The sequence below is a fragment of the Diorhabda sublineata genome, chromosome 8 (assembly GCF_026230105.1).
Source record: "Diorhabda sublineata isolate icDioSubl1.1 chromosome 8, icDioSubl1.1, whole genome shotgun sequence".
Classification (NCBI taxonomy): domain Eukaryota; kingdom Metazoa; phylum Arthropoda; class Insecta; order Coleoptera; family Chrysomelidae; genus Diorhabda; species Diorhabda sublineata.
In genome coordinates, this window is record NC_079481.1 from 5,858,692 (window position 1) to 5,876,968 (window position 18,277).

The 18,277-nt window shown below is 32.2% G+C and overlaps 1 protein-coding gene and 2 long non-coding RNA genes across 6 annotated transcripts in view; 2 read left to right on the forward strand and 1 right to left on the reverse strand.

The window, feature by feature from the left end:
- LOC130448409 (uncharacterized) overlaps nucleotides 1-7,463 on the forward strand; it is a 34,763-nt gene extending 27,300 nt beyond the window's left edge. For 2 of the 3 annotated variants that reach the window (XR_008910329.1, XR_008910330.1), the window contains exons 2-3: nucleotides 5,488-5,633; nucleotides 5,749-7,463. This is a non-coding gene — a long non-coding RNA (uncharacterized LOC130448409). Of the gene's footprint in view, nucleotides 1-921; nucleotides 1,470-5,487; nucleotides 5,634-5,748 lie in introns of those variants that run through there. The other variant, XR_008910327.1, reaches the window with a different exon arrangement.
- Nucleotides 2,233-18,277, reverse strand: part of LOC130448404 (unconventional myosin ID) — a 40,267-nt gene continuing 24,222 nt past the window's right edge. The window contains exons 4-13 of one of the 2 annotated variants that reach the window (XM_056785775.1): nucleotides 16,617-16,634; nucleotides 14,299-14,540; nucleotides 13,931-14,233; nucleotides 11,144-11,465; nucleotides 10,741-10,947; nucleotides 10,466-10,692; nucleotides 8,827-9,071; nucleotides 8,039-8,470; nucleotides 7,469-7,978; nucleotides 2,233-5,653 (exon numbers count right to left, since the gene is read on the reverse strand). In XM_056785775.1, coding sequence (XP_056641753.1) covers nucleotides 5,455-5,653; nucleotides 7,469-7,978; nucleotides 8,039-8,470; nucleotides 8,827-9,071; nucleotides 10,466-10,692; nucleotides 10,741-10,947; nucleotides 11,144-11,465; nucleotides 13,931-14,233; nucleotides 14,299-14,540; nucleotides 16,617-16,634 — 2,705 coding nt within the window. In that variant the 3' untranslated portion in view covers nucleotides 2,233-5,454. The remainder of the gene's footprint in view (nucleotides 5,654-7,468; nucleotides 7,979-8,038; nucleotides 8,471-8,826; nucleotides 9,072-10,465; nucleotides 10,693-10,740; nucleotides 10,948-11,143; nucleotides 11,466-13,930; nucleotides 14,234-14,298; nucleotides 14,541-16,616; nucleotides 16,635-18,277) is intronic. The other variant, XM_056785776.1, reaches the window with a different exon arrangement.
- Nucleotides 9,600-17,770, forward strand: LOC130448410 (uncharacterized). The gene is made up of 2 exons (XR_008910331.1): nucleotides 9,600-9,949; nucleotides 12,454-17,770. It is a non-coding gene; the product is annotated as an uncharacterized LOC130448410 (long non-coding RNA).

Sequence of the window (18,277 nt, forward strand, 5' to 3'; positions counted from 1 at the left end):
ACATCTCTTTAATATCTAATTAATAAAAATATGTCTATTGCTTACGATAAGAGTTTTGAATTGTTTTGCTTGGGCACATTTTCCTACTCCACCATTATATATTCTGAAAGGGATACATTCCTTATGGTTGATAACGTTTTTTAAGTATGAATTCGCTCTCACAAGCTCCATTTGTCGTACGGCCGCGGCAACTTCTACTAGATGCCTAAATTTTACGGCAACATTCGACGCTTTCGCTTTTATCATCACTTCCTCATTGTTTGCGATTGAATAATGGATACCAGCCCTTCTAACCATCGTGAAATATCAATTTACTATTGAATTATTATACAACACTTCCACCGGGCAGCGTATTTGAAATGAAATTTTTTGACAAGTAGCACGAAACGTGAAAAAATTGAAAAGTGTTACCAACGTTGGATTCGAAAATGTATCTATCGTCGTGTAATAGTAGGATATTTTATTATTAATCGTGATACGAAACAAAAATTAAATTGAAATTTAAGGCAATACTATTAAGTGTAATATGTCATTTTGAAAATTATTTAGGATTTTGAATAAATGTTTCATAAAAGTGTTTTATGTATTATAAGCTAGGCAGCACATTATACAGAAAAATCATAGATCTATTAACGTGCTATAAGAGTGGTAAGCATAGACACATTAAAACTGAATTTTCACGAAAATTCGTGTTCAAATATTAGAACAAGATACGAAGAAAGTTACGGTATAGTTATCTCTGTTAAATGTTACGAGGTAGAACAAAAATAGCTCTATCGTAGACCAGATAACGTTTTTTACATAACTTTTCAATATACAAATATAGAGATGTATTAGTCTATGGTTCTCAACCTAATATTATTATAAGTGATACTGACATCAGACCTTTCAAAATCTAATATCAAACTTTGCGCACAATCTGGTACTTAACATTTGTTCCAAAATATATTATTAAATATTATATTGGCTCTGGAATGTCGGGGACGTTAAGAGGAACATACCCTTTGGATTTGAATTCATGACGTTTTATCATCATGGTAGTACTACACTTTCAGTAAAAGAACTTGTATTTTTATAAATAAAGAATGTGTTTATCAAATATTGTTCCAAGTTAAGAATGATTCGATAAAAATGAACAAGATTTTTGAAATCACAGGTTATTCCAGAGCATAACCTCAAAAAGTTCTTATAAACAAAACTGTAACGGTGCGATTTTGTCCGAGAGTTTTTAAGACTTGCCTTTGTGTTCTAACTATATAAAGTTGTGGCTGTTCTTATAGTATAGTTTTAGAACTACAATATGAGCAGTTATTTTGTGAATCTGGACATTACCGGTTATTTAGTGTTAACCAAGAAACATATCAGCAACTAAAGACCTATAAAAGTATTGATGCTTTAAAGTAATTTATCGCCGGATTTGTAACTGTGAAAGTCGAAAAGTTGCGGATCCCATTATTACTAGGACCAAAGTAAGCTCCATATTGTTTTTCATCTTAAACGTGAGAGTTCTTTTCATTTTTTATTATTGTAAACTTCAGGCAGATGATAAAAACCAAATTTATTGATGATATTATTGCAACCTCTTTTGACAGCACTACAAAAGACGCATTTTTGAAAATTCATTCCACTAATACCGAAATTAACTAGATATAGTATTGAGAAGGCTTGTATAGATTATAATCTGTTTTCTTTATGGTCCTCTTGTTCTTTTCATTTTGAATATATAAAAATCTATTATAAAGTATATGAAGAAAATCACTAGGTTCAAGTGAAACCTTAAGACAGAGCTAGAATATAGGTAGAAATGTTTTTTTAAATAAATGTCAAACATTTTTCTTAATACACATATCGCACCTCCATTCAAATAGTGTCATAAAGCAAAAAATGTGTTTTGTTGTACTATTTGTGCTAGAAAACATAATGTTATATATAAGTTTTCGAGTTATTATCGGAAAAGTGAAAAATAAAGCTAGAATTTATTTCAAGCACTTATTACTCAATAGTTTGTTTTTTTGACTTATGACACTACTTGAACATAGAACAAAAATTAATGGAGAAAAGTGTAGAGCTACTCTCAAGTCTTGGACCTATAAGACCTGTTGAGCTGTATTATATATATTAGGGTACATAAACTACTACATATGAAGCATATAGACAATATTTTAAACTGTAGCTTGTTTTTTTTTGGTCTTCGTTGGGGTGAGGATAAAAAAATACAGCGTTGGGGTAAGAATAAAAAATACAGCGTTGGGGTAAGAATAAAAAATACAGCGTCAAGGTTTTTATAACTATTTTTATTAAGGCACATGTTAGCATCAGTATAATATGCTCTTAACAGGTACAAACAATGTACAAATATAAACAATGGCACTAAGTAACATGAAAATTTTATATATAAAATACAATGAAAGCACTTTAAATATTATTCTAAGAAAAAATATGTAAGATATAATACTATGTTTTGAAAATATTTAAGTTTCATTATTGTTTTTAGTCCTTAAGTACCCAGAAAAATAATTATGGTATATATTTACATTAATTATAGAAAAATAACAATATAAATTGATATAATTGATTATAGATGGTCAAAATTACATAACAGATAAAATAAATTCTTCAAATGCCAAAAATTAAGTAAATAATAGATTATAAATTTGCACTAATTTCGCAATTTACATGTTTATATATTTATTGAAAATTTATTATTTAACATGTAACTGTAAATAATAAATTGAAAAGTGTGTAAAAAGTTGCGAAACACTTAATTAGTTCCAGAATGAACTTTGATGTTTGCAAAACTCAATTTTCCTCAACTATTTGAACTATTCTCACAACTTTTAATATAAACTCCGTGTTTGTATTAAATAATCGCCTCTTTATACAGACTATTTTTTTTTGTTTCACACGTTTTCTTTGGATACCCTAATGTTCATAGATTTACAAAAGGCCTACGATAACATACCAATATCAAAATTAAGGGAAGTTCTTATAAATATATAAATTATACCACAAAATAATGAAAACCGAAGATCAACAATGCAATGATTGGTATATGAACAGAAAGAAAATAAGACTTATCATGGATATAGAAATTATTTGTTACTCAAAGTGGCAATTAGGTGTCGGATAATGTCATAGGATCTTTTGAATCCAAATTTATATATATATATATATATATAACTGATCCAATGATATGAAACGTTTGATAATTTCTGTTGAGAATATCTATAAGAATGTTTTTTTGAAAATTTTCTTTAAATTTAAATAAATGTTATTATTGATTTCATTTTGATAAAAATCCTTTGTACTTATCCTAAACTATCTAGTGCTTCTATATTAAATGAAAATATTTTTTTCTCTTTTTTTTTGTATGTATATATATTAGTGTATATAAAAATATCTAGTCGACAAGCAAAAAAAAAATTTTTAAAAAATCGTTGTATTAGAAACCACAGCCCTATTAGAGAAATTTAACAAAAACTATATAAATAGCAAATATAATGAAAATTCCACAATATTTTTAATTAATTTTAGTAATAGAACCCTTGATATTTTTTGTTGTCAAAATGTTTTATGTATGTAAAGGTACATAAAAAAAATAACAATAAAAAATTTTGTAAACTCTATGGATAGGCACTTGTATATTAAGCTCATTCTCATATTTAAAAAAATAAGATGTATCAAAATAGTCTATACTTTGATATATTTGATAAAAGTGTCAAAATGACTGCTTGAAACTGATAAGCAATTTACATATTCTTCAGCACTTTGTATACTTTCAAAGAAGTAGACAAATGAAGAATTCTTTCAGCATATTTGTAAATCATTCACAACTTAGTTTTTTTATCACTGGGGATTATATAAGAGTTCCAAAGAATTGTCAATGTCAAACAGGAATCAAATAATAGACCAGAAAAACGGGCCACAACTTTTTTACAGTATAAACAAAAAGCTCTTCACTTCAAAAAGTTTCTTCAGAATTTTGTATTCTATGACCCAATCACTCACTGACCTTCGCACAGGTTTCTATCGACCCAGAAAGTATCTAACGAAAGGTGTTAATCTTTTTTAAATCGGGTTCTACAAAATTTTGATATATTTCTGAACCTTCATTAACTTTCTTATAAGAAACTTCCACCTCAAGAAGCACCTACTGTATGGGTTTCTGGTCATACAAGAATCAAATGAAATGAAGAGGCATAAACGCCTTGCACTGGCTAGGAGCTGCTCCTGCAAGGAAGGGTGTTAGAACGGGAGAAGCTCTCTATTGGTAGCTATCCGGACCAGATCATCCTGAACTTTGATGTATTGGTAGATCCAAAAAGTATTTGATTTTTAGCAAAAATGAGCTAAATCTTCTCAAAATGGGTCCAAAAGAAGTTGATAAGAACAGAAGGAAGAAGGAACCACGGATAGTCTAGTTCTATGTCTATAATGCAAAATTAACTTTGAATAATAAAAATGTAATCAGTTATGGGAGTTGATTAAAACTTTGGAACTGGAAGGCGAGCTATGGATGGTGCCGTGATTAGCATTGATAAGGGGGCATGATAGGTGAGGGGGGGGGGTAAAATATTGAAACATAATGACATTACTTTTCAGTTTCGCTAATACAAGATACTATTTACGCGAATTTGTTTTATATTTTATGCATTTCTAATAGTTTTACACAATTAAACTTTTTGTGAAACTACTACCAACATTAACCAAACAAATTTGTATCCCTTTCTCTTTTTTTATACAGGGATTTCCATTAATATATCAATTGCTGTATCTTTAGCTCAAAATTTTACCTAAATTAGATAAAACGTGCTTCCTTACTGCATTACAGGTTATTTTATTTAAAATTTTGGACACTATTTGACATAATTTAGTGTACGGTGCATAGTACCTAGTACTATCTGATAGATATGTCAAACAGTTTCAAAGTAGTTAGAACAAATATATGTTTAAATAATTTTATTATTATATGTTTAAATAATTATTGATGAAAAACCCTGTATAAAGGAAGAAAAGTTAATAAGAATAAAATGTATAAACCCAAGAAAATATTATGACACATTTTTTACAAGACTACCTACCAAAAACCAAATCAAATACTAGTTGTTTCTTGTGCTACATTCTTAGAGGAATTAAAACACTGATAAATAAAGAAAATTTTTGGTTTTGGTAAGAAAGCAGTTTTCCTAAATCCCAAAAATAGCATTTTAGTACAAAATATAGCAAAGCTATATGTTCCTCTTCGATAACTCCAACGGATGACTCTGATACCATTTATGCATAATCATTTGTTTTACGTGCATATAATTGATCGTTTAAATATAGATCCGTTTCAGGTTAAATCTATCGCGCTCAAATGGTTTTGTATCCATGAAGCTTACCTAAACAGTAAGTCATCCCTCGGAGTAACTGAAAAGATAATATAACTCCATTATCACCCTTTTTATATATAACCTACTGTTTAATATGATTATTGCCGTTTTCTAGTATGGAATACGTCGATGGTATAAGATACAATATATCGTTGCCGTCCCTTTTGAAAGTCGATTGTTGCTCAGCTGCTGATACTTGAATGTTGATTCGCCTCTGTTTCTTACCCAGACTGCAAGATAAGTTCTTCGATACTTTTACAGGTAAATCGACTTTTTTAATCCTGAAAATATAGAATGTCTCGATTATTCGATAACTTGATACACAAATTTAAAGTATTATGAAAAATTTCTTAAATTGTCCAATATTTTTCGAAAGGAGTCGAAAAACATCCAGAATAGTCAGTGCCCGCAGACTTATATAGTCAAAGGACAAGTTACAGAGGAAAGAAGAATAATTTATCTCAACAAACAAAAGTGGATAATTCTCTAACATACAGTCAGAGCTCTTCCATAATACTCGGTAAGTGTTTACTTTTAAAGTCGCAGAAGAAGTTATTAAAATCATTTATTATTGGAACAAAAATTTACAATAAATGAAAATATCTTGTTAGCATATAGTACCTGGGGTACAGGTAGTGCCATATGGTACTTTAAAGCGAGATTAAGTGAGAAGTTGGTTACAGTATTTTTAAACAATAGTGTATAGTGTCCTCTTTTGACAAGCTTTTAAAAAAGTTTTGCAGAATTAGCTTCCGGAGTAACACTTTAAACCTGTTCACACTAAGAGTTCTAATCTCTCTTGGCAACTGATTGTAGTACCTTAGTCCTTGAAATTCAATCGACCTTTGGCCCATTGTAGTTCCTGCTGATGTGTGATGGTCTGTTGATCAGTTACACAGAAAAGAAGAATAACTTGGTAAATGCTTATATATACAGCAAAGAAGAAAAATCTAACCGAATGAATAATACAAAGAACAAACACAATCAAAACTCTTCTAGAATATTTAATAACTTTATACTAATATAGTCACAGGACGAGTTATAGGAGAAAGAAGAATAACTTAACCGACCAAACATTTTTAAGAAATATTTTTCTGATACAATTGAAACTATGAAAATCCAATAAGAATATTTAACTAACTACTTATTTAAACAAAGAAAACTCTTCTGGAATATTTAAAGAGAGAAAGAGAGAGAGGTTCGTTGGTTTTTTTGTGGTTGGGATGAGGAGGTTATCCATGTAAAGGAAGAGATTTATTTTGTTTGGACCTGATGTTGGAATTTCTCCTCTGCAGAGTTGGAGTTATGGTAGACGGTAGACTGGTGTGTACTGCATTAGGACGAAAAAGAAAACTGAAGCTAACAATGGAAAAGAGAAAGAAATGCCAGATACAAAAAAGAAAAACCTCTTTTTCCAGATATTGGAGGTGTGTTGTTTATTTGTTTTTGTTTATATTTTCTAATGTTTTTTTCGTATCTTCTATATTTCTTTGTTTATCTAGGTAAACGGGTAATTGGGTGCATTATTCCCTATCGTCGGCCATTTTATTGATGGAACGTTTCACCAGGTTACAGGAAAACCGCATAAAACCTGCAACACCGACGATGGACGAGGTGAGCTTTGGAAATGGGTGTCATATAATGGCCATGGAGAAGTTATCTAGAAAGTTCTTGAACAGGGGTGGGTAAAAACCGGCCCGAAGGCCGGATTCTGTCCCGGCTCGTTGAGAAATCCCGCATGCAATTTTTTTATCCTTAATATTTGTTTTTGGCAAAAAACTCCATCCACAACATTCGTGCGTCCATAGCATACGATCCCAGGCCCGAGATACATTTTGAAAATCTCATTATGGCCCGCACTTAGAAGTATTTGCCCGCTTCTGTTCTAAAACATTCGATAACTTGATACTTATATAGTCATACAACAAGTTACGGGAGAAACTTAACAGACCGAAGAGTTTCAAGAAATATTTTTTTAATATAATTTAAACACATAAAGAATATTTGACTGTTATTTCTAAGAATATTCGATTATTACAAATATAAATAGTCGTAGGTAAATTGAATAAAAAAGAAGAATCTATAAAACTACTTACTGGTAGTATCTGTTACATAAAACTCCGATACATTCCCCGATCCTATCTTCTTGCTTATCACAATGTAGGGAAACGACCAGATCGTTCCCGCCGGGACAATGCAAGATAATCAATTGATCGTGTCCGGGACTGACACTAATTCCCGTCAATTCCCCGATCGTCGTTCCTTCCTTCATATTCCTAAATTTCATCGTATCCAATTTGAAAACGAACTGATCCGTTATGAGCATCACCCTTTCGGCTACTTTATTGAATTTATTAAATTTCGTTACGAACGAAGAGAATAGAACGTCGGTGAAATGTTTGGTATTTTTGAGGTTATTTACCGCTTCGTTGTATACGGTGTAGTTGTTGTTTTCAATGTGCGACGAGAGGTAGTTGCCCTCCCATTTTCTGTTTACGCCGTAATGGGGTCGTTTGTTTATCAATGCGCTTGCCGCGGTTATCTTCAGTTTCATTTGGGGCCATTCGCTGCGCGGTATACGTTTCAGGATCATGCTGGCTCTCCATCTACGAAAAAAACATTATTATTATTATTATTTATCCGTTTTAAATTAATTCGAAACTTACTTGTTGAATATATTTTTTAAATGTTTAGTGGTTTCTCTTAAAGATAAAGGTGGAGCCGGCCACAATATACTCTTTCCGTAATCTCTCATTTTCTTGGCGTTTTTGAATTTATCGTCCAAAGCGCAAATGTATTCCCTCATCTTTTTCTGTCTGTATACTTTGATCATTGTCATTAGTGCCTTCATTCTCTTGTACTGTTCTCTGGCTACGTATCCTCTCCATGTTTTTTGGATCAATGTAACGATTCCCGGTATAAGACTGTTTCTGGCACGTTCTAATGCGAAGAGTGTTTGTGGGGTTCGAATGAATATTTTTGTTTTGCCGTATTTTACGTCGTCGCTGAATCTGTTTTCATCCATTATCACTTTGCAAGCGTCTTTGTCTGATCCGGATCTGAAGTTCGGCCAAGTGAACTGGGAAATCATTTTGTACCTAAAATGTATAAAAGATATTTCAATATGCGCCGGTTTTTTATAGATGTTTTCATCACAGTGGTGATTTGTTTATATTGTTTTAAAGAACCAGTTTCTAGGAAGGCTTTTTTATTTATTTGTTTGTTTACGTTCTAGAACTATCTCGAGAACTTCTTTTGGATATAAATACGTGCTTGTTTAGCAGTGAGAAGTCAGTATATATTTAGAAGTCATAGTGAACGGAAGGAAAAAATAAAAAGTAGGGAATATTTATAGTGTGTAGTGTAAGTGTTTAAATAAATTAGATAAATGAAAGACAGTGTGTATAAATTCATTCCACTATTAGAAATAGTTTAAATAAGTAATATTACTTACCTCTTCAAAAATCTATCGTATCGTTGTCTGTAAGCAAATCCAGCTCTTCTTACTCTAACATTTTCTACAAGTCCTAAATAGCTAACTTGATGTCGTACTCTTTGTTCGTCAAAGGCAGATGCGGATTTAATTTCATTCGGTTTTATACATCTCACGTAGTGCGGTTCTTTATTTTGCAAATTTTGAACGAGTGCCAACATGGAATTTTTGAAAAGCGTTCCAGCCGTAGGGGGTCTTTTGGTGATCTACAACAATTATACCAAAATTAGCTGAAATATTTAACCAAAAAGAAATTTTATAGTATTTAAATATCAATAAGTTACAACTTTTTATTTATTTTAAGGTTAGAAAATGAACAAAAACATAAGAAAATACATTTTTTTTCAATATAATAGAAAAATTTGTAGAAAATTACATAAAAAAGTGTGAGCATGTAAATCCGAGAGAAGGAGCTCTTTAATTTTTCCACTAAAATATAAGGTTTGTTCTTGGTAACTGTACTGAACTGGACCAGTGCAGGCTAGTTCATGAATGTATAGAATTATATAGTGCAGAGAGCAATGGAGCATTTGTTAATTGTTGTATTTGAGGTTGCACCAGCTGAACTGACTCTAGACCCAGTGCAAGCAGTTCTAATGCACTACTACCAAGAACAGCGACGCTATCGCTGGTTCTACTACAAAGAACGCTTTGTGTACACTTCTTGAACTAGTTCTGCCAGTGCAGCTTCCAAAAACACACTTATAGTGTAGTTCAATGGTCAAGATAGATCTGATTAAAAAAGAAGAATTATTAGGTTAGAAGATATTAAAAATTATACAATTTTAGATATATTATAAAAGAAACTCGATAATTTTAATCATCCTGTAAATGAAGTTTGTAAAATATTTATATGAAGATTATTTCGTTCAGTTATGGAAAATCAAATAAAAAGGTCGTAAGAAGTCTATAGTAGATCCAATGTGATAAAATTGATAAAAAAGAGGTTATAATAGGTTCTAAAAAGAATTTTCTGGTTGTTTAATTATGGAAAAAACATAAATGGAAAGTTAAAAGTGATGTTGATATTGTATAAGGAAGATTAATTGGAAAAAAATTTTGTAAAACAGCCTAAAAATAAAAGGTGAGTGAGACAAAATTATGTAAATAAAAATTTATAATGTTTACTAAACTTCCATGAATATTGATAAATTTAAAGAATACCTAAAGTTATATTTACTTTGCTATGCAATTTTACAGATTAAATTGATTTAGATTCAATAATAAATACAAAGAGATATTCCCTTTGAAATTGATATAATTGACATTGGATACAGAGGTAATGGTTCAAATATGAAATGAATTTTAGTGATTAATTAGAAACGTAACATTATATATCCAGCTTGCAAATATTATATCCAATATAAGCAGAATTGTAAAAGTAATATGCACTTTTTATTAAACTGCCCTTAAAATCTAGTTTACAAGTTAAAAATGATGAAAAATAGTTTTAAAGCTCATAAAAATAAGTGGAACAACTGTTGAGCGAGGGTGATTGATCTATATATGTATTTCCAAACATATTCACTATTTTTCACAGGTTGGATATGGACTATTTAGAAATTTAAGGATTTGATGGAATTTCGAAAAGTATTGTTACCTCTGAAATATGTTGAGCTCCTTCTGGCCACATCTCCTTAATATTCGGATCTTTCGAATTGTACAACAATCTTTTAAAATCTTGGTATAGCGTATCTTTATTTTTATCCAAAAACCCTGTTATGCAATAAGTTACATCACCAGCGTAATGAGTTATACGAAAATCAATTTTATGTCTAAGATTTTTTTCCGGTGGCTTAGTCTGTCTCGAAACATAATGCTTATGACCTGAAAAAAGAAAAATTAGATCGTTGTCATGATAAAAATCCATTGTACCTTTTAGGTTTTTGTCCATGGCTTCTAACAGCATTTCGTCGGTTACTTTTTCAGCTGTCATTTTGCAGGCGTCATCCATTATAGAAATAATACCTTTGTGGGGCGCTTCCACTAAATCACAGATAATTTGGTTATTAAAATATTCAATATTGGTCCAAGCGATACCTTCACGATTATATTCTTCTTGTTCTTGTTTAAGCACCAATTCTGAAGAAGATAAAAATTTTTGTTACTTGTTATATGTGTTAAAAAATGATTAACATACTGTTTACTACAACTACATACATACTCATAAATACACTGTTTGGTCTTTTGAAAACCTCCATAGGTTGCTAGTTTATATTCGAACCAAAGGACTGATTGTGATTTCAGTATGAAAAAATAATTTTTATAATCTACTCACCAATAAATAGTTGTTGTAACTTTTCATTACAATAATTTATACAAAATTGTTCGAAACTGTTGTTATCGAACACTTCAAATCCATAAATGTCCAATACACCAATCAATGAACTCTTGTAAGTCATCCTCAAATTAGTTTTATCAACAGCTATAGCAGCGTTGATTTTATTAACTATCCAAGTAAAAAGTGTATCGTATACTGCTTTAGCGAAAGCGTCTCTACCGAAAACTGCTTCTGTTACAGTGTGTTCTTTTCTCATAATGTCTCCTCTGGCAGCGATGACTCTTTCGCAAAGAGCGGTTTCCAAATCGCTTCTTTTCACCTAAAATTCGGATTTTATTGTTTTAAGAAATATTTTTATATTAAATTTTTGTTTTATAGGCAAAGTACCTCAAGGGGTTGATATGTTAGTTATGGATGCCTAAATATGTTGTTTTAAATTTTAGTTTAATAACTCAATCCACAACAAAAAAAAACAATTTATTAAGCAAAAAAATAAGTAAATGAACAGCCCAGTGTCAGTGTACCAACTGCCTTAAATACTAAATCGTATCCTATACAATAAAACTATAAATAGTTATAAAATCAGTAGAAAAGGATATTTATGGTCGTTTCGAGTCAGTCACATTAATATAAGATAAAAATAAGTAAGTGGAGATGATTTATTAATGGGGTTTGAGTACAGGGATACTTTGAATCACTAACTATATGATTTTGTTAATTTTTTATGATCAACAGATCCTAATGGTTCCCATAAGGAATGCTGAGTTAATTTGTTGTTGATTAAGAAGGACATAACGATTTATTTTTGGCTTAAAAGTCACATTCAAACGACTTTTTATTGATTTTATAAAATTTTTTCACATTATTTTTTATTTCAAATAAACATAGTACCTCAAGGGATTGATAAGTATATTGAATATATTAATAATTGTAATTTCATGGTTATATATAGATATCAAAATGAGTTTTTTTAGAATTTTGCAGAATTATATTTAAAAAACTGGTTTTAATCTCAAATTTAAACGACTTTATAGAATTTCTCATAATTTTGCTGATAAAAAGAAGACTAAGATCACAAAAAGTGTCTGGTACCGCTGACAACCACAACTAATCAAGCTTATTACCAATGTTAGAAGAGACCAATTTTATTCTTCTTCTTTTCTATTGGCCTTTTGACTAACGAAATACAGCAAACAATTTTTATAATATTGTGGTTTTTGAAGTTTGACATCAATATTTGAAGGTTATATTTATTTGTTCAAATCGATAATTAGTTGAATATCTAAACAATTTTCTTTATTTTTCAGGTGATTTCGCGAGACAAGGATTATTCTAACAAGAATACTGAATCAATACGGCAATTTGAAATATTATATAGAGAAAACTTTTCTTAGTTTTATTTAAATATACATCATCGTTGGATATAATCCGATATCTCCCAAATATGTTTACCATTGTAATGGAAAACACATTCAAATAATTATCATGGGAATAAAAGGGGACGGATTCTACTTTAAAAAACTGCACTTTGAAGACTATATAGTAATAGTTTTGAGTGATATTGATGAGTAATGTTAAAAGAACTCAAGAGGTCAGTAAAGAACGTTGGGTTAACGCGGAACATGAGCAACATGACTGATACAATAACAAATGTAATCATATAACATCCTGGTATTAACAATATCAATGAGTGGATTACAAGATAAAATTGGGAAAAGAAAACCAGACTACCGAAATGAAAACAAGAATTGACTTAATTTTTCGCAGTATTTGATAAGCTTTGTCATATCCTAAAGGACATAATCATCTTAAGTAACATAAAAAGGAAAGTATATGAATCATGTATACTTCCCATAGTCTCACAAGGGAGCTATAACCGGTTAACAATAATTTTTCCAGTTCAATCTGGTTTTTCTCGGCGAGCCCCCACTTGGATAAGGAAGCTCGGCCCGGATTATAATGAATCTTTTATAAGGACTTCCAGGATAAACACACAAACTCTAGGAAACCGAGTGATTTTTGTCTCAAATGCGTGGAAATTGAATATACCTAACCTAACTTAAACCAACCTAATCCATACGATAAATCTAACACGCCCTCTGTTTTTATTAGCTCCCATAGTCTCATAATGGAGCTATAACCGGTTAATAACAATTTAACCAGTTCTATCTGGTTTTTCTCGGCAAGTGCTCGCTTTTTTGCGTCCCCACATGGATGAGGGAGCTCGGTTCGGATTCTAGTAGTAACTATAAAAATATTTTAAGTGTAATGAACACTGAATATAAGCTAGGCGAATATTTGGACCACTAATCGAAAAGAGAAATCTCCCATTGGTGCAGAGTTCGTTTAGCGACCACCAGTGTTGCTCCGATGTCCTCGAAAGTCAAGTTTTTCGACTTTGGTAGAATCACTCCGTGATCCAGAGCCGTGAATTTCGCGACGAGGTAAGCGAAGACCTCGAAAGTAGTGAAAATGTCTTTTCGGGCGAAACGCGAACAGATAATTCCTAGAGCTAATTATAAAGGATCCCAGGATAAACACAAAAACTTTAGCGCCCAAAACTCGTTTAATCGTTTCTAGACCTCCCTAATTCAGTTAGAACCGCGAATTTTGCGGCCTGGTAAGCGAAGTCCTCGAAAATATTGAAAGTATCTTCAGACGAAACTTGACCAAATAGTATCTAGAGCCATTATACAGCATCCCTGGATAAATACCCAAACTCAAGCTCCCCATGGTAGGTGATGTAGAATATGAGCTAAAAAATTAACATTTTTCTAGACTTACTTGCAATAATTCAGCGACATAATCAACGCCTTTGGTTTTCTTCAATTTCAATTTATCTTCTTCGTCAATTTCGAATTCTATGTTACCTAAATGCAAAGTGGCGGCTACTACTTTCCACAACGTATCCTGTTCTTGTTTACTGAATTGGAGTGTGTTCAATGATGAAGATACTTCGCGATAATCGTTTTTATCGTTTATTGTGTTAACTACGGCCGCATTTCCTTGCTTCACGTAGAAATACTGATGGGTATCACGAGATAAGTTCAGTCTTTTCAACAAGTCTTCATTCGCTCCCGATAAAAGCTGTAAAAACATACAAATACTGCGAATCGCTAATTTCTTCGCATTTCTTCGATATGGATTTTTACCTGATAAAAACAATGGAAGTTTCTTTCTCCGGGTTGTTGGTGTATCACACGCGATTTTTCCAACAAATACTTATTAATGTGACCACCGATTGGGTCGCCTTTGAAATCAAAGTGGATATCCATGTATTTACCGAACCTGGAAGAATTGTCGTTCCTGTTAGTTTTGGCGTTACCGAATGCTTCTAAAATTGAATTCGACTGGATCAGAACGTCCTTAACACGTTCGATTTCCTTTTGACCTCCTGAAAATATATATTTTGAAAATGTTAGGTTATATATTTGGATGGAAGCGACAGGTTAGAAAGCTGCGAAAAATAGCGTCCTGATTTTGACATATCAAATCACAACCTCCCCCGGTAACGAGTGCCTAATGTAAATTCAATAAAGTTGTGGTGACAAATTTTGAAAATGTCGGTGAGCAAAATAAGTGGAATTACGAGATCCGTTCGAACAATTGGATATAAGACTGAAATCAAAGTTTTCCATAGAAAACTAGTGACTCGCATCGTTTTTTTCTTTTTGTGAGTGTACAGTGCAACTAGAGTAAATTCTAATGAGAACTGTGATCATTTATTCAAGTGTTGGATCGCTGAAAGACTTTCTGTCTATCCTCAACCGCCTAACTCGCCAGATTTAGTACCATGCGACTTCTTGAATGCTAAAACCGAAACGTTTTAACACCATTCCTGATTTGTAAACTCTTCTAGTAATGGGTTTAACAATGAGTGCATTTTTAGCAAAGGGTAGTATTTTTCATTGTCTTTTTAAAACTTTTTTATCACGCCCTCTATTTTCAAACGAAATTATGACAAAATATATTTAATTTTTGACATTATTTAACAATTGTTTTGACAATTAGTTGCGGCGATTATTAAAAAGCTATCAAAACAACACCATTCATTATTACTAATAATACTATATAATAGGGCTGATCCCTTTCAGCCGCCTCCGACCCATTTATAAATCAAAACAATTACGTCATACTGTAACATATCATGTATACATGGAGTTAATATTAGAGAGAGGGGCCAGATACGTAGAACTGTAGTATTGGAAAAGAGAGAAAAAACACTCCACCACTAAAATCTTTGACGTCATAGCAAGTCAATCAGAATAAAGTAGAACAGGGCGTAGCTATGTTCTTTCTCTCTCTATCAATATCAAAAGTATGGTATAGACAATTAACCTGCATTAGATAGAACAGATGACGTACATAATGAATGACAGACGTGACGGATGAGTTTAAAAACACAATTTATTACGACACACAAAACAAATTGGATCATAGATCATGATAAATGATGGAACGCGTGGCAGCACAGAATACAAGACAGCTGACATATGACAGTATAGACGGACATAATAATGACAGGTGATGGATGAGTTCAAAGACAAAGATCATAGATGATGCACTTAATAGATGGAATTATAGAACATACGATATAGAACGCGTTATAGCACAAAATATGTGATAGGATAGATAACGCACGTAGTGAATGACAGATGACGCACGTGACCGATGAATTCAAAGAGATAAAGAGTAATAGATGACTGATAACACACGCGATAGATGGGTTCAAAAACACAAGCAGTTAAGATGATACATAATGGATGGGAGTATAGATCATATGATAAATGGCAGAACGTGTCGCAGCACAGAATACAAAACGGGTGACACGTGACATTTGACAGTATCGATGACGTACGTAATTAAGACAGGTGATAGATGGGTTCAAAGACAAATATCATAGATGTGGATTATATATGAATGGAATATATGATAGGATAGGTGACGCACGTAGTGGATGACAGTTGACACACGTGACGGATGAGTTCAAAGAAATGAGGAATCGTAGAGTTGACACACAAAATTTCGCGGATACATTTAGGGAAAAGTGCAGTGTCATATGGCACAGTGAAAAGATGAAGTGTGTGACGTGTATGATGTAGCAGAGTGAGGAGTGGAAAAACGAGATTCACCAGGAGTTTAAGCAAATTTTTATCGTTGTATGTATGGTTAAGGGTGTCATATAAATCGCGACCTAAAATATTGATCAAGTCTCCGTCGTTAGATCTTTACATTTTTTTAATGATCTATGAGATGAATGTTCTAACCTCAATGAAGACTATGTGGGAAAATAAAAATATCTTCGCCAATTTTTATCGTGAGTATAGAGCGCGGAGCAAATGGATCAACCCTTGTATATATACTTCACACGTACGTTTATGGTATGGTTGGTGAAAAGTTTTAATAATATGAATAGAACGATGTTAGAAAACACGAAATACACTTCTGTGGTAGTTAACGGAGTACTTACTAGAACTGCACGTTATTTCTGAAATTTATAATAGAAATATTAAAAAAAAAAAATTATTTTATCAAGTAGATCGAAACGTGTAGGTAGCAAAAATATTATAAATCTTTTACTTGAGGTGAAGATAAGAATAAGTCGTGTAACTTATAAACAGATGGCGCTGCTATTGTCAAACCATATGACGTTTACGGAGTACCAACTTTCAGAAGACTATGTTCAGGATTAAGATTTACAAGGCCCGCGGCTAAAATAATGACGGGGCCCACTTTTGTATGAAAAAATTTAAAAAATAATATCAATACGTTAGATTTGTGGTATCAATACATCAAAAAATACAGAATGATTTAGCAAATGATGGGGCCCGGGGCTATAGCCTCCTCAAGCCACTAGCTTAATCCGGCCCTGACTATGTGTAATATTTCATGACATTTAGATTAGTCAGAAAAAAGTGACGGCCATTAAGTCGAACTACTTTTGTTATTTTCAAAACACTGGATTCTAAAAAATTTGGTGTGTTAATTCCTTCTTGATGAAAAAAATACTAAACAAGCTCAGCAACGGCTTCAAAAGTGTTATCCGGTCTCTTCTCCATCGAAAAGAACTATTTTTTATTGGTTTGCTGAATTTGAAGTTGGTCGTACAGACTCCGATGATAGTGAACGTTCTGGTCGTTCATTTGACGTGGTTACTACAGAAAACATCAAAAACGTCCACAAAATGGTTATATCTAGCGATAGATGGTCTAGAGATAATCAATAACGAATACTAAATGGATTTGTTGGATCATTTGAATGCAAAAATCAAGGAAAAACGGCTTCATATGTCGAAGAAAAAATCACTGCATCACCAAGACAATGCACCGATTCACAAGTCGATGGTAACGGTGGTTAAATTACACTTCGAGTTGCTTCATCAACCACCGTATAGTCCAGATCAGACCCCCAGTGACTACTGGCTATTCGCTGATATCAAAAAAATGCTCGCCGGTAAAAATTCAGCTCAAATGAAGAAGCAGTTGTCGAAACTGAAGCCTCTTTTGAAGCCAAATACAAATCCTTCTAAAAGCACGGCATCGAGAAGTTAGAAAAACGTTGGAATGGTTGTATTGCTCTTGAAGGAAATTACATTGATCAATAAAATTGTTTTTAGGCAAAAAATGTGTTTTTCTTAGTCTCAAAACGTATTGAGGAATGTGTGTAGATGCCGTTTTTTGGAAGTTGTAACGTTTATCTTCAACGTATTGTGGCTCAGTAGTCACTTCGATTGTAACTATAATATTAAAGTTTTTTGCAGAAATTGATTTGTTACCGACCACCCACTCCATTCGAGGAATTCAATGAAACTCCAGTTTCGTTGCTAAATCGTCCTCTATCTATCTACATTCAAGTGTTAAGCAAATTCTTCATAATAGTTTCCGTGTAAATTCGTATATTCTATTTAGTTAGGCAACATAACGAGTAGGTAAAACAAATTTGAATAAAAAGGAGCCGAGTTCATATTTTTGTAAAATAAAACTAAACAGGAATCTGTTCTATTCTATACTTTCTGGTCATCAAATAAATAGAAAAGTTGTGCACAGTCCAAAAGTCGTTGTGTGGGCCACTATCTCTGCTAAAGACATTTTGGACTCAAAGTAAATCCAACAAGACGTTACCACTTGTCAT